Source organism: Ceratotherium simum, chromosome 16, assembly GCF_057802395.1.
Source record: "Ceratotherium simum simum isolate JZ-2026a chromosome 16, ASM5780239v1, whole genome shotgun sequence".
NCBI lineage: Eukaryota > Metazoa > Chordata > Mammalia > Perissodactyla > Rhinocerotidae > Ceratotherium > Ceratotherium simum.
The window spans coordinates 38,456,402-38,477,637 of record NC_141915.1 but is presented as its reverse complement, the minus strand read 5'-3'; the positions used below and the strand labels follow the sequence as shown (position 1 = coordinate 38,477,637).

At 54.7% G+C, this 21,236-nt stretch overlaps 1 protein-coding gene across 1 annotated transcript; it reads left to right on the top strand.

Moving 5' to 3' along the window:
* Positions 1 to 3,736: 3,736 nt before the first annotated feature.
* Positions 3,737 to 19,123, top strand: GPR179 (G protein-coupled receptor 179). Its single transcript, XM_004434600.3, has 11 exons — positions 3,737 to 4,708; positions 6,023 to 6,131; positions 8,029 to 8,116; positions 8,519 to 8,754; positions 9,508 to 9,576; positions 9,901 to 10,010; positions 10,305 to 10,543; positions 10,729 to 10,867; positions 11,549 to 11,654; positions 12,187 to 12,333; positions 13,755 to 19,123. Exons 1-11 carry the CDS (start codon positions 3,915 to 3,917, stop codon positions 18,849 to 18,851), a joined length of 7,134 nt encoding a protein of 2,377 aa, XP_004434657.2. The 5' UTR covers positions 3,737 to 3,914; the 3' UTR covers positions 18,852 to 19,123.
* Positions 19,124 to 21,236: the final 2,113 nt, after the last annotated feature.

Below are 21,236 nucleotides of genomic sequence, written 5' to 3'. Positions count from 1 at the left end.
CCCATGAAGAAACTGAAGCTCAGAGAGTTATTTACCTAAGGTCACACAGTTCAAAAAGATGCAGTGGGGGGCCGGCCCTGTGGCATAGCAGGTAAGTCCAGCACACTCCGCTTTGGCGGCTGGGGTTCACGGGTTTGGATCTCCAGCACGGACCCACACCACTCGTCAAGCCATATTGTGGCGGCAACCCACATACAAAATAGAGGAAGACTGGCACAAATGTTAGCTCAGGGCTAATCTTCCTCACCAAAAAAAAAAAAAAAAAGGTGCAGTGGAATTCAAAACTAGCTCTGTCTGACTCCAAAGATTTTATTCTCTACCCTTTCTCTCTCAGGTGTCACTCAGATTTCTGGAGAAAAGAAACGAAATTGCTATAGGATCACAGAACACCCGAGGCCTAAGAAGACCACCCAAGACCCCTGGCTGTCTCTGGAAAACTCTCTGGCCCCAGAACAGATTACTCCATGAATGCAAGGTGTATAGCTCGGCAGCGCCATCTGCTGTCCACCTACTTTCTCAGCCCGGGAGGAAGGCTGACTGTGTTCGCCTCGTGGGGTATCTCTACCTGCCCAGAGCACCCGGAGGCACAGGGGAACGCACGCAGGCTCTTTCTAAGGCAGGGCAAGGAATGCTGCCTTTCTCCATTTTCTTAAATGTCCAAGCCTGTAGCCGAGGTCCTGGAAAAAACATTTAAAATTAAGCTCCAAGCAAAGGAAGTGTACCTGACACCGGCTCAAGACAAGGTTGACATAACGGTAGCCATATTGTAGAAAAGAAAAACTCTGTTATAACTTTGAATGACCTCTGACAAACTAACCCAGCTGGATACGCACCCTCCAGAAGATCTAACTGCTCTGTAGATTTTACAATCCCTGCTTGTGTATGTACCTCCCAGCTGCAATAGGATGATAACTTCGTTTTTTTTTTTGAGTTCCTTAGGAATGTGATGACCCCCCGAACAGTGAGTCTATGCTGACAGCCATCATCAGTGAAAACTGAAAGATGTGGTGTGGCGCTCCCAGTCTGTAACACCAGAAGGTCAACATTCCTAACCCCCTCCCCAATAACCCAATGGCCTACATAACTGCTGTAAGATTTCGTGCCCCTTTAAGATGGTTCTTTTGGACATGAGTCGGCCATCTTCCCTCTTGCTAGCAAGCTATAATAAAAAGTCCATTTTCTCCTACCACCTTGCCTCTTGACTATTGGCATATCTAGCGGTGAGCAGAAGGCCCCACGTTGGGCGGTAACATACCTTTGTATGAGTTGTATTTGTGTTTGTTGAGCGGGCTGTGTCCACACATACCTCTTTCACTGAGGGCTATGTAAGTGGTCCCTGCAGTGGTAGGACCCTTTATTTAACAGGTGTGTGAAGAACAGCTCAGAGAATCTAAGCCAGTCCTGAGGTTCACTGAGTCATTCAGCAGTGGGCTATGCTTCAGGGGTACAGAGATGAGTGGGACAGGTGCAGTCCCGGCCCCTCTGGAGCTTGCTATATTGTTTGAGTCCCAATCATGCTGTTTCCTGGATGTACGACCAAGAGCAAATAATTAATCTTTGAACCTGTGTTTCATTTGTAAGAATAGGTCAATAATAATCCCCCCTGGATGGGGCTCTTGTGGGGATTAAATAAAAACTTACACTTAAATGCTAAAACAGGGCCGGCCCCGTGGCTTAGCAGTTAAGTGTGCGCACTCCGCTGCTGGCGGCCCGGGTTCGGATCCCGGGTACGCACCGACGCACCGCTTCTCCGGCCATGCTGAGGCCGTGTCCCACATACAGCAACTAGAAGGATGTGCAACTATGACATACAACTATCTACTGGGGCTTTGGGGGAAAAATAAATAAGTAAAATTATAAAAAAAAATTTATTAAATGCTAAAACACTATAAAAACATTAGTTGTTGTTGTTATGAAAAGCTTCTTGGGGGGAAAAAACAACTTACTATTTTGCCTTCACCTAGTGTGTTTTGTTGGCCCTCAACTAGCGGTAAGCAGTCATACCAAGAACGTGGAATGGGTCACTGGCTCCCCTCCATCCTCTCTCTGTTGGCACACAGAATTAGAGATGCCAAGGAGAGAGCCAGGGATGTGTAATACAGGTCTGACCCCAGTGACCACTCACTGGCTTTGCGGCCTTGAGAAGGTCACTTTGCTGATGTTCAGTTTTAGTTTTAGTTTCCTTCTCTATTAGAGGAAGGTCTGGGCTGGAAGCACTCCTAGTTCTGACATCATAGAGATTCTGCTGGGGGGGGGTGCCCTCCAGCCCCCTTCCCTTCCTCCCACCCCGTACATTCCCACTTAGGGTTCCAAAGCAAATTTGTTGTTTGCAGAGGCCACCTATAAAGCAAGGGAAGTTTTTAGCAACCATCACCCATCCCTTCCTACATACACTCAGTGATCTGGGACATCAAAGGTTTAAGATTGCATTGTGGGCGTGGGGTGAGAAAGAGGAAGCCAAGAGACAGCATGTGCAGGTGGGGCCAGATCGCTGGATGAGTGGGGAGTACATCAGCGGTGGAAAGGTGATGGAAGAGGGAGGGAGGGGAAGGCAGGAGCTTCATTCTGTGCTACCCGCAAGAAACCACACCCTTGAAGATACAAGGAGGCTGCCTCCGACAGTGCTTACTCTGGGCCCCCCAGTTACTGTGTCCAATGGAGGGAAGGATGTGAGGGGTAAGAAAACCGGGAAGAGCAGGAGAGGTTAGGCACAGGTTTCATGAAGAAAGGAAGTAGACAGAGCTTAGGATGACAAAATGAAGGTGGAAGAAGCGGGGGCAAAACTTTGCTCATCCTCTTCTCCCTGCCCCATGATCCCCCCTACCCATTGGCTGGGTTGTTAACTCTGTGGTGCAGGAGAAAGAAGGCTCCCCTGGGTGGGGAGGTGGAGACCTGGTGGAGGCAGAGGCTGCTGCTCTGTCATGAACAACAGTATGATCCTAGGGAAGTCTCTTCACCTCTCTGGGCCTTGATTTACTCCTCTGTAATGAGGCTTTATTAAGGTCACCGAGGTTGAAGAACTGGGTGTCAGTGGTGGTTTGATGGGGCAGTGTATGGGGGTCAGAGCTCTGGGTTTGAGTCTCAACTCAAAGGGAACAGCTGCATGGTCTTGGGTGAGTCTCTGAGCCTCAGTGTCTGCATCTGTGAAATGCGGTTAAGAATATTCACGACCCGTGGTCGTGGGAAAGATTCACTGATGCACGTGAAAAACACTTTATAAACTGTCAGTCTGTACAAAGATTGATTATGGTGATATTAAGCTGTCTTTCCCACTCTTGCCATTCCCATTCTCAAATTCCACTCGGCAGCACGGTGTCAGGGGGTACAGGCAGCCAGAGCAGATTGCCAGGAGATGCAGCTTGGCCCTTTATCATGCCCGTCGCAATTGCTGCCAGTAGGCTGAGTGGAGCAGAGGGGTGGAGAGAGGGGCATGGCTCATCTGCGGTTGCTATGGTGCCCCATCCTGGATTTGCCCATCTCTCCTAATGGAGCAAAGGGCAGAGGGAGGGAGGGAGGTAGAAAGAGAACGACTGGCCCCTTCCTCGCCCCTCCCATCTCTCTCTCTCTGGAGCAGATGTGAGGTAGGGAGTGAGGGGAGGGAGCCTAAATACTGGATAAGAGGGGGAGGGAAGAGTGGTATGCCAGGATTTAGAGGGTTTGCGATGGGGGGACACACTGAGAGAGAAGGGGGCAGAGCCCTCATGCCTACGTCCAGAAGCCAGCTGATGACGTTAGAGAGAAGAAAAAACAAGCGAGACAGTGCCAGCGTGAGAGAGAGAGAGGAAGACAGAAAGCGAGGATAGGAGGCGCAGAGGCAGGCAGCCCCAGACTGCGGCCAGCCTCTGCCCAGGCTCTCCTGCCGCCAAATCCCCCAGGTAGCCTGGACCTCAGGGTCCCTGAGAGCTGCCCCGAGGATGGGCACCAGGGCAGTGGTCATGCCGCCTCCTGTGTGGGGACTGCTGGGCTGCTGCTTCCTCTGTGGCTGGGTTCTGGGGGGTCAGCGGCCCCTCCGCTCTCTGCCCCCACTGTCCTTCCACCTCAAGCCAGGATCTGTACCCATGTGGGTGCCCCCAGAGGGAGCTGAGGCAGCCCTAGCTTTTCTCTACTCTGGAGATGCCCAACAGCTGTCGGGAGCTAATTGCAGTGAGCGCTATGAAGCCCATGGGGCAGGGGCCAGACCAGGGCTCCCCCCAATCCTGTGGAGGGCAGCAGGCACCCTCGCCCAGGCCGCCAATTTCCTCAACATGCTGCTACAAGCCAACGACATCCGCGAGTCCAGTGTGGAGGAGGATGTGGAGTGGTACCAGGCACTGGTCCGCAGCGTGGCCGAGGGGGACCCAAGGGCGTACAGGGCTTTGCTGATCTTTAACCCTCCACCAGAGGCCAGCCACCTGCAGCTGGCCTTGCAGGCCACCCGGATGGGGGAGGAGACCGTCCTTCAGGACTTGTCTGGGAACAGGGTGCAGGCGGAGAGCCCAGCTGGGGCCCTGGACACCCCTGTCCTGCGGAAGCGGGTGCTGACCAATGACCTAGGGAGCCTCGGCAGCCCCAAGTGGCCACGGGGAGATGGATATGTGGGGGACATACAGCACGTGAGGCTGTCTCCTCCCTTCCTGGAATGCCAGGAGGGTCGGCTCCGTCCAGGCTGGCTTATCACACTCTCCACCACCTTCTATGGACTCAAGCCGGACCTTAGCCCGGAGGTCAGGTAAGTGGGTTTGTGCAGGATTTGATGCATTTGTGGGTATACGGGGGTGGGGGCCCAAGTCCAGCCAGCTGTGCATGAGCAATTTGGCATGCATACATGTGTCTGGGGGGCACAGATGTATGTATTTGCATTCAGCTGTGTGTATTTGCAGTTGACTCTGGGAATCTGTAACTGTGTTTAACACGTACAGGTGTGAGTGTACGTACTGTGTCTGAATCAATCCATTTGCATGTAGGTATACACATATGTGGGTGTACAGATGTATGGGTGTAGCCAAGCATAGATCTTGGCCCCCAGGTCTGAGTGGTGGGTGTAAGAAGCAGGAGAGGGCCTGATGTGGATGACAGTGACAATCTAGGAACAAGGCATCTTGGAGGAGCCAGGCGGGCACTCTGGGAATTAAACCCGCTCACTGCTCTCTAGCAATCTAGAGCTGTAAAAGGAGGCTTCTCCAAGGAAAGGAAAATTCTTGGGGGGGGTTGGAACCATTGCCCTTTCTGTCCAGGAGTTGGCTGACTCCCCAGGGTCACTCCCAATGGCTATATTCTTACATCAAGTAGGTTCCACTGTCCTGCCTGTTCTGACCCAGGGGCCTGTGATACTCCTCAAATAAGTGACCCCCTCAACCAGAGTTAAGAGATGATTAAGAGCCCCAGTGGGAAGCAGGCAGCAAATCGGCATGGTACTGCAAGGCATTCAACAATCAACATTGTTTTCCAGCTATCTGTCCCCATTCATTGTCCCCAGCAAGGTTCCCCTCCTGCCGGCAGGAAGCCTGGTTCCTTGCCAGCTCTCTCCCCGTTCAGCCCAGAGCAGAGGCTGGGAACTCTTTGGGCCAGGCAGCTCTGGCTTTGGGATCCTCCATTCCATATCTCCTTTGCTGTGATCAATTCAGACCTGGTTTGGGCAGAGTGAGAGGGTGGTTAACAGCTGGGCTCTGTGTATGTGTGTTTGTGCGTGTATACATGCCATGGGGAAGTGTTAAAATCCCCTTCAGACACATCATCAGAGCCCCAGCTCCTACAGGTCTTGATATGCCCCCTCCCTCTACCCATTGATAGAAACCAGGAAATGATAGGATGTTGAAAGGGTGAGGGATGGGGGGACAATCAGGGGTGGAGGTTGTTGTCCATAGAGACAGTGAGGGCTAATAGCACTGGAAAAATGAATGCATGCGTGCCCTCTCTCCTGACACACTGCAGCCACTGTGCTAAAGTTTGCAAAGCTTGCATTTCCCCATAGTCTGGGGCCCAAGGACACGCGTCCACCTTGGTATCCTTCACTGTGCCCCTAACTGCCTATTCACTGCCCTAGGGGGCAGGTGCAGATGGATGTAGATCTTCAGAGCGTGGACATCAATCAGTGTGCCAGCGGCCCAGGCTGGTATGCTAACACGCACCTGTGTGATCTCAACAGCACCCAGGTAAGGATAAGGAGGATGGGGGGCACTAGGGTCCTGCCTCCCTCCCCCTTTCCCATCACTGCCACCACCCAGCTCCCAAGAGCAGCTGACAAAGGCACACCAGCCTCTCAGGGCATCAGTGGAGTCCCTAGTGATGAGATAAAGATGATATACCAGACTTTTTAAAAGTGAGGATACTCACAACCTACCCCCTACACTCTACCTGAGACAGCCCACCCTCATTCTTTTGAAATCTCAGCATGCTTCCCTGTCTGCTCTCCCTTCTGGTACTGCAGGCCCTAGGATCCCTCCCCAGGACCATCTCCTGAGCCTCTATTAATCAAACCCTTTCCTTCTCCTGGACCACATTCTCCTTGTCAACAGAGCTCCAGGCTCCTTCTGGCCCACGAAGGATGCTCTGTTGGCGTTTGTTGAAATAAGTGGAATTGCTGGTTGGGATGCAGGATGAATCTAACCAAAGAAGGGGCATGAAAGGCTCTGGGACTCAGGTAAAGGTGATGGAACCCAGGCCAGATGTCGGCAGAATCAAAGCCATGGGTGCGAGAGAATCTGGATAATGGAAAGCAATGGCTGGTAATCCTGTAAGCCCAATACTGGGAAACTGGGAGGCCAGTGAACTAATCCACTCCACAGTTCCACTGCTGCATGCTTATTCCTGAGCTGGACTGAAGCCAAGACGAGCCCTGCAGCCTGTTGGGAGGTGGGGCAGGTTTGGGCACCTGCTGCTCTTCAGGGTACATGTGTTTGGAGCTATAAGTCCAGGGATGGAGAAGGGCTTCCATTGTCCAGGGTGCTTTTATTTTATTTTTTATTTTATTTTTTTTGTGAGGAAGACCAGCCCTGAGCTAACATACAATGCCAATCCTCCTCTTTTTTGCTGAGGAAGACTGGCCCTGGGCTAACATCCGTGCCCATTTTCCTCTACTTTATATGGGACGCCGCCACAGCATGGCTTAACAAGCGGTGTGTTGGTGCACGCCCGGGATCCAAACTGGTGAACCCCGGGCCGCTGCAGTGGAGTGCGCGCACTTAACCGCTTGCGCCACCGGGCCGACCCCTCCAGAGTGCTTTTAAACTCAGCCACATGCACATCTCTGGGTACGCATTTGTCTGACTGTGCAGACTGTGCCAGGAACAGAGCGTGTTCATGGGCCAGGCAAGATAGGAAGCTGGGTCACAATTTCAGAAGCACCACTCTTTGGATATGCAATCTCCCAGAGTTAACCCCTTCCTCTGCCCAACCGCTGTCTGTTCCTGACCACTCCCTCCAGCAGATCTAGCCTCATCCATGTGCTCATTCTCCCTGCCTGACTCTGAGGTCTGCTCTGTCCCCTGCTGGGCAAACATCAATGGGCGGAGGTGGAATAAAAAGCTGGCCTTGGCATCCCACCAGCCTGGCATTAGGGCTGGAGAAAGCAGTCCTGTGCCAAAGCCAGATGGCCCCTAGCAGAGGAAGCTGCTCCTCTGTGGGGGCCTTTTCAACCCACCTGTGTGCCAGAGAGGGAGGCTGATGGGCACCCTTGGAAGCAGGACGTAGGCACACAGGTGTGACTGGGCTCAGAGTCCTCCCTACTTCCATCTCTCCCAGCACCTTGCTCTAGTGATAGCTGGGCACTGGGAAATGGGACCTGTGAGGCTCCTGTCCCTCTGCCGGTCTGAATAAAAGGGTAATCTATCCCCGTACTCTTTGCTTGGGGGTCTCTTTGAGGAGAGGTAGTGGTGGGGGGTAGAATAGGGTTTCCATAGAGGGGAGGCTTCCCTAGGACGAGGGAGGGCTTCTGGTGAGGTTCCCTAGCATGGACCCAGGTGCCATGGATATAAAGGTAGATGGACCCTCCATCTCTTCCCCGGAGGGAAAGCCCCATGTAAACACCTACCACGTTTGTCATTCCCACAGTGTGTCCCCCTGGAGAGTCAGGGCTTTGTCCTTGGCCGCTACCTCTGCCGCTGCCGACCTGGCTTCTACGGGGCAAGCCGCACTGGGGGTATGTAACTGTGGTGAGGGCCAGGCAGGTGTTTTAACCAGGCTGGGCCATCTGGGGAAGAAAGGCAGGCTGGGGTGAGACACCAGGAGGAAACTTGCGAGGCAAGGGCAGAGAGAGAGGTAGAGAGAACTAGGAGAGGCAGGCGGGATCCAGTTTGGAGGTGTCTACGCCTTCTGAGAATGAGCCCATAACATACCGATCTGACGCAAGTTGACCACATAATGAGCCCTAGCCTGGCATCACCTCTTCCTGTTACCCTGCCTTCCCTGGGGAGTACCCACTTCCTCATTCCTCCCCTTCCCAATCCCAGGGGTTAGGGACCATTGGAGGGCAGGGAGAAGGCTGGGATCTCAGGATGCCCCAGCCACGCCCCTCTCCCTGCACCCATCTTGTTCTTTATAGGGGTAGAGAAGAGTGCTGCCCAGCCTACCGGGCAATTCGGGTCCCCACAAGGCAGCTCCAGGAGGCTGCTGCGGTGCCAGCCATGTGCTGAGGGCTGCACTAGCTGCATGGATGCCACACCATGCCTGGTGGACGAGGCCCTGGTGCTGCGGGCAGCAGTGCTGGCCTGCCAGGCCTGCTGCATGCTGGCCATCTTCCTGAGCATGCTGGTTTCCTACCGCTGCCGCCGGAGCAAGGCAAGGAAGGCCCCACATCTCTCCCCTGCACACATGTCCTACCCAACTTGTGTCCCTAGCATCAACTGGAGACCAGAGACTACCTAAGACTAGAACTTTCCATGGGAGAAATGGGTTCTGGTCTTGATTCTTAATCTAACTCACTATGGGACATTAGGCAAGTGACCTCACCACCTTAGCCCTGTTTCCTCACCTGTTAAATGAAGGCACTGGACTTGATTCAAAACACTGTGTAGGCACTATGGGAAGGGATCTGGACCCTCATGGAGCTCCCAGTTGAATGGAGGAGGCAGACATGTAAATAAAATGACAGCACAGCAACAGGAGCGGGGATGGAGGTGAACCAGGCTTGAAGGTCAACCAGATGGTCACCAGGCAGAGAAGGGGGTATCTAGACAAGGGAGCAGTCTGACCCAAAGCTTGGAAAAATGCATGAGATCCCTTCTGGCTCCAGCAACCTCTGATCTGAGCCCAGGTCTGTAGCAAGGCCCAAGCAGGGATTTGGAGGGGCAGGAGCTGGGGTAGCACGGGCTGTGTGAAACCTTGGCCTTAGCCAGGCTCAGTGCCAGTGGAGCTGAGCCTGTGGTGGGAGTGGGGGCACGGCTGTGGATGGAGAGGATGGAGCTAATGTTACAGGGTGAAGCCTTAGCCCAGGGCCACTGAACGACCTCTGAAACAGGCCTGAGACCCTCCTGCCCTGTCCAGGCTCTGTCCTCCACTGCCCTGCTTACATGCCTCTCTCCTGGTTCACAGAGGATCCGGACATCTGGAGTTGTCCTGCTGGAAACCATCCTTTTTGGATCCCTGCTGCTCTACTTCCCTGTGAGTTTGTAGCCAGAAGCTGACCCTACCTCCCAAGTCCCAACCTGGCACCCTCCAAACCCCAGAATCCTTCTTCCTCTCTGCCCTCTTGGGGAGATTCAGAGACCTCCAAATCCCCTACTCATATCCACAAATGACAGGCTGGCCTAGTGAGCTCTGGAGCCACATAGTCCAGGCTTAAAAGAGCTCTATGACCTGCTGTGTGGCTTACGACAAGTTACCTAACCTCTCTGATACTTAAGCTACTCCTTTGCAAAATGGAGGTGATGATGCCTCTATTGCAAGGCTGTTAGAAGAGCAGCTCTTTTTGCCCCTCCCCACCAGGTCTTCATCCTCTACTTCAAGCCCAGTGTATTCCGCTGCATCGCTCTCCGCTGGGTCCGGCTGCTGGGTTTTGCCATTGTCTACGGGACCATTATACTCAAGCTTTATAGGTAGGGTCTGGGCAGACCTTGCTCTCATGCTGCTCACTCCAGGCCACCCCAGCTCATTTTTGGAATGGAGGTCTTCACAGCCAGACCCTTACCAGCTTCACTCCCCTGTGCCCCCAAGGCCTGCCCCCATCACTGTAGCCCTCTCCTCCATGTAACTGTGGAGGGTAGAGGCAGCGAACCATGGAAGGGATAGAACAGGTATGTGTGGAGGGGAGGGAAGTAATGGACAGAGGCCAGAGCCCCGGCCCCTCTCCTTGGTCCTCCCTCATCACCCCCGCATCCACACCCTTGTAGAGTGCTCCAGCTGTTTCTGTCTCGAACGGCTCAGCGGGGCCCCCACCTGAGCAGCGGGCAGCTGCTGCGGCGTCTGGGGCTGCTCCTGCTGCTAGTGCTGGGCTTCCTGGCTGTGTGGACGGCAGGGGTCCTGGAACGAGGCATCCAGCACACGTCCCTAGTGACCCGAGGCCACACTCCCACGGGCCGCCACTTCTACCTCTGCCACCACGACCGCTGGGACTACATCATGGTTGTGGGTGAGTTGCTTCCACTGAGGCCAGTCTCACTCTGGCCCCTGGCTCTGCACCTCCCAGGGTCCTCCTGTCCTGTCCTCTGGCCTTGTACTCGGACCCCTGGCCAGGCCCCCCTCAGCAAGCCCTACAGAGAAAGGGCAGCATGGCTGCTGAGGTGGTGCCCGGCTCTGTCCTCCGCTTCCCCACAGCCGAGATGCTGCTCCTGTGCTGGGGCAGCTTCCTCTGCTATGCCACCCGGGCTGTACCCTCGGCCTTTCATGAGCCGCGCTACATGGGCATCGCCCTGCACAACGAGCTGCTGCTCTCCGCTGCCTTCCACGCAGCCAGGTGAGGATGGGACCTCCTCCCCATGACTCCTCCCGCCCTAACATCACTCCTCACCTTTCCCAGGTGAGGGGACCTTCATCCCATGGCCATCCTTGCAACCCTGCCATGCCTCAGCAAGGTGAGGAAGGCCCACCGTCTGTAGCTCTCTCCCTACCCCACAGATACCATTCTTGCACCCCATGTCTCACCCAACACCCAAAAAGAGGAAGCATGCCCCACTCCTAATTCCTCTCCCATTCCTAAGCCACTTCTCTAGCACCCCCATCATGCTCCTTCCCACACATGCTCAATTCTCCCTGCCTTCTTCTCCCTCACACCTCAGCCATCCTAGCAACAGGCCTGCTGAGTGTCTACAAGGACCTGGCCCTGTGGTGGAGGCAGAATCAACCCACAGGGCGGTCCATAACAGAATTGTGGAGCATGAGTCTGTGCTATAGGCAGCCAGAGAAGGCGAGCTGGAGTAGTCTGGGAGGGCTTCTCGGAGGTGTGGGTTAACATTAGCCTTGAGGTAGGACCTACATCCTAGAGAGGGCAGGAAGAAGAAAGAGTGCCCTCTTCACCCGACCCAGCACCTCCATGGAGATCAGGGCTGGGGCTGGGGAGGTGAGCCAGTGAGACAAGGGAGGGGGAAGAGGCCACTCCCACCGGCAGCTAATGCTTCCCCTCCCACCCCACCCTCAGATTTGTGCTGGTTCCCTCCCTGCACCCAGACTGGACCCTCCTCCTCTTCTTCTTCCACACCCACAGCACAGTCACCACCACACTGGCTTTGATCTTCATCCCTAAGGTGAGGTCTTCCCCTCCTGGATGTGCGGCAGACCCCCAGTCCCTTTGTAAGAGGCACTGTGGATCTGCTGCCACCACAATGCTCTCTCCAGCTCAGAGTGAGGATGACACCCTGGGGTGAAGGGGTTCTGAGCAACCTGGGCACTAAGCCAGGAGCCACTTCGGGGAGGAAGCTACTATCGCTCTGCCTCCAATCCCTGAGCAAAGGAAATAAGAGCTAGGGCTGGAGCTGTCCTTGTAACGCAACTGGAAGGTTGGCGGGCTCTGAAAATAAACTCAGGAGCAGTTAGAGAGAGACAGATAGGGGAGCTGAAGGACAGGGCTAGGAATTGTGGGGCAGGGGGTTAGGACCCCCTGGTCTCCGAGCTAGAGAAAGTCAGGGAGGATGAGGAGCAAAACTCTTCAGACCCCCGGGATTGCAAATCAGAGGGGGGCTGAGGATTCACAAAGTGAAGGCGTGTTCCACGGGGCAGGGGGAGTAGGAGTGAGCAGGGAGCCCAGGTGACTCTTTCCAATCATGCCCACCTGGCCAGTTCTGGAAGCTGGGGGCTCCTCCCCGAGAGGAGATCGTGGATGAGGTGTATGAGGACGAGCTGGGCCTGCAGCGCTCAGGATCCTACCTCGGCAGCAGCATTGCCTCAGCCTGGAGTGAGCGCAGCCTGGACCCGGGAGACATTCGGGTAGGTGCCACCCTCCCTGCCTCTTTGCGACGCCGGCTTTTAGGGATGAGCAGGGAGCACTGCTGCCCTCCCTCCAGGGCTACGCGCCACTGCAGGTCCCCTGCCCTGCCCCTCGCTTTCCCTCTCTCCAAGACCTGCCTCCCTCCCTTCTCCACCATCGCCCTAAGCTGCTTGCCCTGACTCTATTTGAAGGAGGCCACACATCATCCAGGTACCTGAGTCCCAGGCCACTTGGCTAGTTAGAGTGGAGCTCTAATCCCCCATGTCCTCCACTCCCACTCAGCAGCAGCATAATGAAGGCAGACTAAGAAGCCCCACAGCCCCCAGCACACGGGGGCAGTGGGTGACCCTAGGGCCAGCTGTGAGGCTGGGTAGTTCAGGCAGTGAGTGGCTACCAGAGACTTCCACACCAGGATCCCCTTTCCCTGGACCTGGCAATCTTAGAGAAAGGAAGTTCTTCCCGAGTCTTACAGTAAGAGAGCATCCTTACTCTTATCTTTCTGCTTAGGGGTATCATTATAGTCAGGAGAACCCTAATGGGAGGCTCAGTGGGTGGGAAATAAGGAGACCTGGTGGTCTAAACCCATTGTTTGATAAAACCTAAGGTGTAGAAACAACCTCAGGAAGCCGTTTTGTCCATCCTCTCGACCTCCACTGGGGCCTCCCTCTACACCTGACTTGTCTACATCTCCCAATTCCCTCCTTGTCCCAACTGCCCCTACCTCTCTTTCCTGCTGTGTCCTCCTCATGCTCTGAGCTCTGCCCCCTGGGTATAGGCTGAACTGAGACCCCAAATCAGCAGGGAGGTCAGAGAGTGTGGAGGTGCATTGCCACAGCAACTGGCCCTCCACTTTGTGGAACACAGCCAGTCTATTCTCCCTATGCTGGCACTGGGGAGAAACCCAAAGTATGACTTTCAAAGCCCCATTCCATCATTTATACCTGCATATGGCACTTTTCACACCCACCAGTCCCATCAGTCTCATACAGTCCTCTTAAGGAAGCTACCTAACCAGGCAGCCAGTTATTGTTACTTTATAGAAGCAGAAGCTCAGAGAGTTCAAGGAAATAGCCTTGAGTCACGTGATGGGTCAGCAGCCTCAAACCCAGGTTTGCTGTCTCCCAAGCTGTTAATTTCCCACCAGACCACAGTGTCCCAGAGAAGGGAGCACATGCTGCATCCTCAGAGCTGAATGGGTCTGGCTTGGAACTAGGTTGGCGCTGGTCTTGTAGGAACGAAGAGATGAATTCTGAGAACTTTCAAGGCAGGGAAGAGACGCAGCTTGCTGGGAAAGAGATCCCCCAGAGAAAATGGTCTAAATAAGGGCTGAGGGGGAGAACAGCACAGCCAGGGGATGGAGAGAGCTTAGCCTGCCCATCTGAACCTCAGCTCTGCTCTCCTCACTCCTCCCCACCCTCAGGATGAGTTGAAGAAGCTCTATGCCCAGCTAGAGGTCCACAAGACCAAGGAAATGGCTGCTAACAACCCCCACCTGCCTAAGAAGCGGGGCAGCTGGCGCCAGGGCCTGGGCCGCTCCTTCATGAGGTACCTGGCCGAGTTCCCTGAGGTCCTGACCCGACAGCACTCCCGGGACTCGGGCTCCCTGGGCCGCAATAGCCTGCCCGGCTCCTCCCGCTGCCGGCTCCTCAGCTCCAGCCTCCAGGAACCCAAGGGGCCCCAGGCCCTGCGCAAGTCCTGCAGCACCTACGACCACGACCACTGCAGGGAGCAGGACCCGCCTCTCCTCGACTCCCTGCTGAGGAGGAAGCTGGCCAAGAAGGCCTCGCTAGCAGAGAGCCCTGAGTCAGTGGAGGGGCCCCCTGCCCTGGGCTTCAGGTCAGCCAGCGCTCACAACCTGATGGTGGGAGAGAGGCTCCCCAGAGCCCGGCCCGCCTCCCTGCAGAAGTCACTCAGCGTCGTGGCTGGCTCCAGGGAAAAGGCCCTGCTCGTGGCCAGCCAGGCCTACCTGGAGGAGACCTATCTGCAGGCGAAGGAGAGAGAGGAAAGAAAGAAGGCAGAGGCAGCCTTGGCGAGCCCCGTGCGGAGGCCATCAGCCAGGAGGCTGGAGCGAGCTCGAGGGGCCCCTCTGTCAGCACCCCCATCCCCTGCCAAGAGCAGCAGCATGGACACCTCCCACGCCTCCGGGAAGCTTCACGAGGAGGCTGCGAGAAGGCTGCCTCACCCACCCATTCGGCATCAGGTCTCCACACCCATCATGGCCCTGTCTGGGGCCTGCCGGGGAGAGCCAAGGATGCTGTCTCCCACCTCCACCTTGGCTCCAGTTCTGATGCCAGCTCCAGCCCCAGCCCTAGCCCCTGCCCTGGCACCAGTTCCAGTACCCCCCCAAAGCCCAAGCTTACTCACCTTTATCTGCCCCTGGGAGAATGCAGAACTGCCAGTCAAGAAAGAAAATGTGGCTCAGGAAGGCCCCTTGGGGCCAGAGCGAAGCAGCCACTCCCCTGCCCGGACCAGGCTCTGGCGGGCCCTCTCGGTTGCAGTAGAGAGAAGGGGGGCCGGGGAGAATGGGACGGACACAGAGGAGAGGCAACTCCGGGTGGAAGCTGAGGACGCGGATGAGGACAGGCCCAAGACCTCCCCTAAATCCCACAGCCTCAAGGCCCCTGTTCAGCAGGGCTCCACGCACAGTCTGGGACTGGCTATCAAAGCTCTGACCCGTTCTCGGAGCACCTACAGAGAGAAGGAGGGTGGGGAAGGGAGTCCTGAGAAGGAGAAGGGCAGAGCTTCAGGAGAGGGTGTGCGGGTATGCCCCAGATCTCCCAGACCAGGCCGGCCCAAGGTGGTGAGTAAGCAGGCCGCCCTTGCCCCCTATGATGATGAAGAGTCCCTCCAGAACCAACAGAATGCTCACACCAGCAGAATGCTCCAAGTCTGTCACCAGGAGGGCAGCAGGGAACAAGACACCAGAGGCAGGAGGGCATCGCAGGGCCTAGGGGAGGGGAAAGTTGAGAGAGCAGGTAAAGCAGGGCCTACCACACTAAGGCCAGTCAGGCAGGGCACAGCTGGGGACAGAAATGCTGAGCGAGCAAAAGAAGCCCCTGTGGGGCAACAGGAACTGCCCCAAGCGGGCCTTCAGCCCCTGAGCAGTGCCGACCGCAAGGTGGCAGAGGTATGCCCCTGGGAAGTCACCGAAGCAGAAGCGTGTCAGCCTGACAGTAGCAACAAGGCCGAAATCTGCCCCTGGGAGGTGAGTGAAGGAGCCCCTGAAAAGAGGACATTGAGACAAGATCTAGGTGATTCCCAAGAAGAGGCGGGGAAAGCCTCAGAAAAGGCAGAGCCCAAAGATGTGGCTGCTGTTGCTCGGAAAAAGCCAGAGAGGCTGGTCAGGGGGCAGGAGGCTGTGTGTCCCTGGGAGGGTGCCGATCCCGGTGGTCTGTCTCCTAGGTCAGACCCTCAGGACTCTGACAGAACCAAGGGAAAGTCTGAGACATCGGGCAGTGTGGAGGCTAGAGAGGTGGAGAAGCGACGGCGGGAAGCCACTGGCCCAGAAGCTTGTATACCCGACACAGCCAAGGCAGAGCCCTGTCCCTGGGAGGCAAGTGGAGGAGGCGAGAATGGGAAACCTTCCCAGGAGGGAGCAAAGAAGAAACAGGAAACTCCCAAGAAAGCAACCTTCTGGAAAGAACAGACCCTGGGTGGAGACTTGGAGTCTCTTTGTCCATGGGAGAGGACGGATTTCCGGGGCCCCACAGCAGTCTCCACTCAGGTCCCAGGAACCCCCGAGGGCTCAGGGAGTCTGGGCAGTAGCATCGTGGAGGTGTGTCCATGGGAGGCAGGAGATGCTCCTGTTATCAGGAGAGCAGAGCTCTGTCCCTGGGAGCTGTGTGATGAGGCAGTGGGGAAGGAAATGCTGAGTCAGGGGACAGGTGGAGAATCTCTCCAGGAACAGGGGAAAGCCTCCAGAACAGGGGGTTCTGGAGAGACGGGGGAACAAACTGGGAGAGCAGGGCAGAAACTTCTTCAACAGCAGGAGTCGGTGTGTCCCTGGGAGAGCACAGCCCCTGGGCACTCTAGCCCATGTCTAGACGATTCCTCATCCAGAGCTGGTGGCCAGCTCCTCAGCAATGGAGGAAGTAGGGCCATGCAGGTACGGGAAGACCTCAGGCCAGAGGTAAAGGATGTAACACCTGCCAAGGCAGAAATCTGTCCCTGGGAGGTGAATGAAAGAACAACAGAGGACTGGACATTGGGACAAGCACCAAAAGGAGGAGACTCTCAAAAGGACAAGGAGGAAATGCCTGGAACATCAGGAATCAAAGATGTCACCGCTTGGGAAAAGCCTGAGGGACAGATCCGAAAGCAGGAAGCAGTCTGTTCTTGGGAGAGTGTGGACCCTGTCAGCTTCCCCCCACAACCAGGTCCTCAAGACACAGAGAAACCCAAAGCCAGTTTTCAGATGTCAGGCAGTATGGGAAGCAAAATTGCCACGATCTGTCCATGGGACGTGGAGGAAACTCCGCCTGCCGAGAAGGCAGAGGTCTGTCCCTGGGAGGTGAGTGCTGGAGCAGCGGATGAAAGGGCTTTGGCAGGTGAGGCCATTAGGAAATTGCCAACCAATACAGGAAAGGCTTCTGCAGATTCTGGACCTGGCAAGATAGGTCTTACTACTCCAAAGAAGCCAGAGAGGCCAGGCCAGGAGCGGGAGGTGGCCTGTCCCTGGAAGAGCTTGGATCCAGGGGGCTCCTCTCAGCATTCAGACACCCTGGACACCGACAGACCAAAAGCTGGATTCCAGGAACTGGACCGTGTGGGGTACAGGCCAATTGAGGTGTGTCCCTGGGAAGTGGAGGAAGCGCCTATCAGTGAAAAAGCCAAGATCTGTCCCTGGGAGGGGAATGAAGGTGCTACTGGGAAGGGACTGGAACAAGAGATGGGGAGTGATTCACCAGGGCAGAGGGAGAAAATTCTAGAAAAGGGGAGACTCATCTCCCTAGAAGAAGACATATCAAAATCGGAGACAAAACAGAGGCACGAGCAGGAAGCTATTTTCCCTTGGGAGAAGGACTGGAGGGAACCCTCTGCTCAGGCCCCTGAGGTCTCAGACTTGTCCAGCAGCATGAGTAGCAAACTGGCAGAGGGGCATTCCTTGGAAGTGAGTGATGAGGCAGCAGAGAAAGAGGACCTGACACAAGACCCAAAGATGGGCTCGGTCCCAGAACACATAAACCAAGAAAAAGCTCCATCTTCGAAAGCAGGAGAATTCACTACTGAAGATGGGGAAAAAGCAAACGAGCTACAACCTATCTGTCCACAGGAGACCATGGCCCTGGCAGACTCTTTCTCCCACCCGGACAGTCAGTGCCCTGACCAACCTAAAGCAGGCTCTCAGGGGCCGGTCAGTTTTGGGGGCAGGCTCGCTGAAGGGTGCCCACGGGATGTTCCTGCCCTGGATGCTCAGAAACCTGAGAGAAGCACCAAAGCTGAGATCTGTCCCTGGGAGGTGACTGAAAGAATCCCTGAGGAAGGGGTGTCAAGACAGGATGGAAAAGGGGAAGCTCAAGAGAAGGAGGAGAAAGCCCCAGAAAAAACAGAGCCCAAAGTTGTGGCAGTTCAGGAAAAGCCAGTGAGGGCAGATGGGAAGCAGGAGGCTGTGTGTCTCTGGGAGAGTCAGCATTGTGGGGGTCTGTCTCCACAACCAGCCCCACAAGCTTCTGACAGAAGCAAAGGCAGTTCTGAGGCAGCAGGCAGTGTGGGGGCCAGGGTAGCAGAAGTGTGTCCGTGGGAAGCAGAAGAGGCGTCCTCTGCTAAGAAAGCAGAAATCTGCCCTTGGGAGGTGAGTAAAGGAGCAGCAGAGAACGGGGGACTGGAACAAGAGGTGGACAGAGAATCCCAAGGGCAAGGAGAGACGTTTCTTCAAAAGGCAGGATCTGGAGGGACTGAAGAACACTTTTCAAAAGCAGCAGCAAAAGTCAGCAGAGAGCAGGAGACAGTCTGCCCCTGGGAAGGCACAGGTTCAGGGGGGCTCTTCCCCCAGCCAGATGCTCCAGACACTGACCAACCCGCAGTCAGTCCCCATGGAGCAAGCAGTATGGGGAGCAGGATGGCAGAGCTGTGTCAGTGGGAAGTCACAGATCCAGAAGGAAATATAATAAAGGGCACCATGGCAGACATCTGTCCTTGGGAGGAAACTGGAGCCCCATCTGAGGTATCTGGCCTCCTGTCTTTAACAGCAACTTGGACAGAAATATCTTTCCCCACAGCTCCTGAGAACCCACCCTGCCTTTTAGTCCACAGACCTCTGAGTAGCTTCCTTCCAGAAAGCAAAAGCTCCCGCCCCAAGGTGAGCAAGCCAGCCAGTACTATTACTCTGGAAGGTGTCAGAGAGCTCCAAGGACCTTCAGGACTTGGGCCAAGGACCAGCTTAGCCCCAGAGCCAAGTCGCCAAGAAGCTGAGGATCAGAAGTTTTCCTCCTTAACTAAAGACCAAGGAGAAGTGGCTTTTAAAGCTCAACATGAAGAATTTGCCCCTCCAACTGTCTATCCTTGGGACTGGGAGTAACAACTCCATCAGGGTAGGTGACTAGCCTTCAGGAGCCATGGTCTTTTCTAAGGTTTTTCATAGGTTCTCAAAGAGCTGAATCAAAGACACTTGGCCACATCCCCTCTCCAAGAAGGCCAGAAGTCAACTCATTCCAAAGACAAATTATACAAGGGTGCAGCTCGGACCCCAACAGGAAGTCCCACCCTCTCTTTACTTTCAACTCTTCTTCCTGCTCCAGGGAACAAAGGCCAGATGCTCTGCTTCTAACGAATCCTCCCATCGAGCTAGAGTACTCAACACGAGCCATCTGGGTCTGGATAGTCACTCATAAAGCCAAGGTTAGGGATGACAGGACGTCAGCAGTGCCCAGCCCACATTTTCTGAGAGAGACCCCATTCTTCTCTGAAGGCTGCAGAGGCCATTTTCTGAGAAGAAACTAAGCCACACAAGACATTGGTTAACACAGGGACTGAGGATCACAGAAGGCTACAAAGGTCACCATAGGAAGCTTAAGAGAACTCATTCAAAGATAATCAGGCGGAAAAAATGGCTCAAAAGAGGTGCCTGAAATGTCTTAAAGACCTTGTCATTTTGACTTTGGATCTCCAATTTCTGCTTTATTGATCCTCACACCTGCCCTGCCTGACTGCTGAAGTAGGGCCAATCAAGCACTCTTACATCCTATCAACACCTGCCATCGGAAGCAGCATCCGAGACACAGCACAGAAGGAAAGGCAATCGCTCCAGGTCTTCCTTGCGCTGACCAAGGTGGAGTTCTCCCTTCCAGACACCCTGACCTCTGGTTTAAGGAGTATGTGTCTTGCCACCTTTTTCATATGGTCTCCCCTTCTTCCTGCCCCATCTTTTGCCAGTCTCGAGAGTTCTCATTCTCCTCCTACCCCTTCAAGTGCTGTCATCAACAGGATCCCACTCTGTTGACGATGCAGCTGGAGCCAGGGGGAATCTCTGATTCTGATGTGAGAACCACTCCAAATTACTTGTTCACAAGTAACAAGAGGCCCACATCAGTCTCCTTCCCAAGAAGCCCCAGAAAGAAAGAAGGTCCTGTTTACAGCCAGCACCACAACTGCCCTGAGAAACAGCAGTGCTCCGGGGCAGGTTAGAGGCCTGAGGGCCAGGAAAAGGGCATCGTGTACATACAAAGCCTTCTTTTTTAGGGAGCTCTCTCTCCTTCTTAGCTCTGCTCTGTTCTCTCAAGTCAGTTCAGGCTACCCTTGCTTCAGCGGTCCTAGATAACAGAGTACTGGAATCAGGTGATACTACCAGAGGGAAAGGAGGGAGGAGAAAACATTGGTCAAAGAAATCCCAAGATTGGCAGGGGTAGATGAAGGTGCAAACTGGCAGACTAAATGTGGCAGAGCTGGGCACGGGCACTGAAGATGGCAGTAAGCCCACCATCTAACTGGACAGATATCAATGCCATTCACGGGGAGGAAAAAGACAAAACAAGGAGACCAAATACCCAATGGGAAAAAAATGACTGCGCGTGTAAATACTCTGGGCAGCTACAGGGCTTCACAGAAAAAGTAGCAGAGTGCTCCATTTCCAAAAAAGGAGAAGGAATGGAGTAAACCACTCTTTCAGGGACCAGATGCCCTTGTTCCCCTTTCTAGGCCCTCCCACTTACCTAGGTCCCTTGCCGTGGGCTTTCAGAGCAGTAACTCAAGTGTGTTGTTCCTCTGGGCGCTTGCTAGTTAACCCCACAGCTGCTGAGCCAATGCAAATTTTGCTAACTGCACCTCAGAACAATTCCATTGGGTCTGGTCTAGCTGCGAACAGAAAAGTTGTCCCTGGGCTGGCCCCATGGCTTAGCAGTTAAGTGCCCACGCTCCGCTACTGGCAGCCCGGGTTTGGATCCCGGGTACGCACCGACGCACTGCTTCTCTGGCCATGTTGAGGCCACGTCCCACATACAGCAACTAGAAGGATGTGTAAGCTATGACGTACAACTATCTACTGGGGCTCTGGGGAAAAAAAAAAGGAGGAGGATTGGCAATAGATGTTAGCTCAGAGTCGGTCTTCCTCAGCAAAAAGAGGAGGATTAGCATGGATGTTAGCTCAGGGCTGATCTTCCTCACAAAAAAAAAAAAAAAAGAAAGAAAAGTTGTCCCTATATCCACTGTTGTGAAGTAAACTATGGAGAAAAAAATAAAGAATGCTTTTTTTTGACCATTGTAGTTGGTTCCAGCTTATTTATTATGTTGATTTCCTTTTCCCAATGTTTTTAAGCAGGAACAGTGCATAGGTAAGGAACGAACAATGCCTGCTTTAAAGACCAAGGTAGCGGGCCGGCCCTGTGGCTTGGTGGTTAAGTGCGCGCGCTGCAATGCTGGTGGCCCGGGTTCGGATCCCGGGTGCACATCGAGGCACCACTTCTCCGTC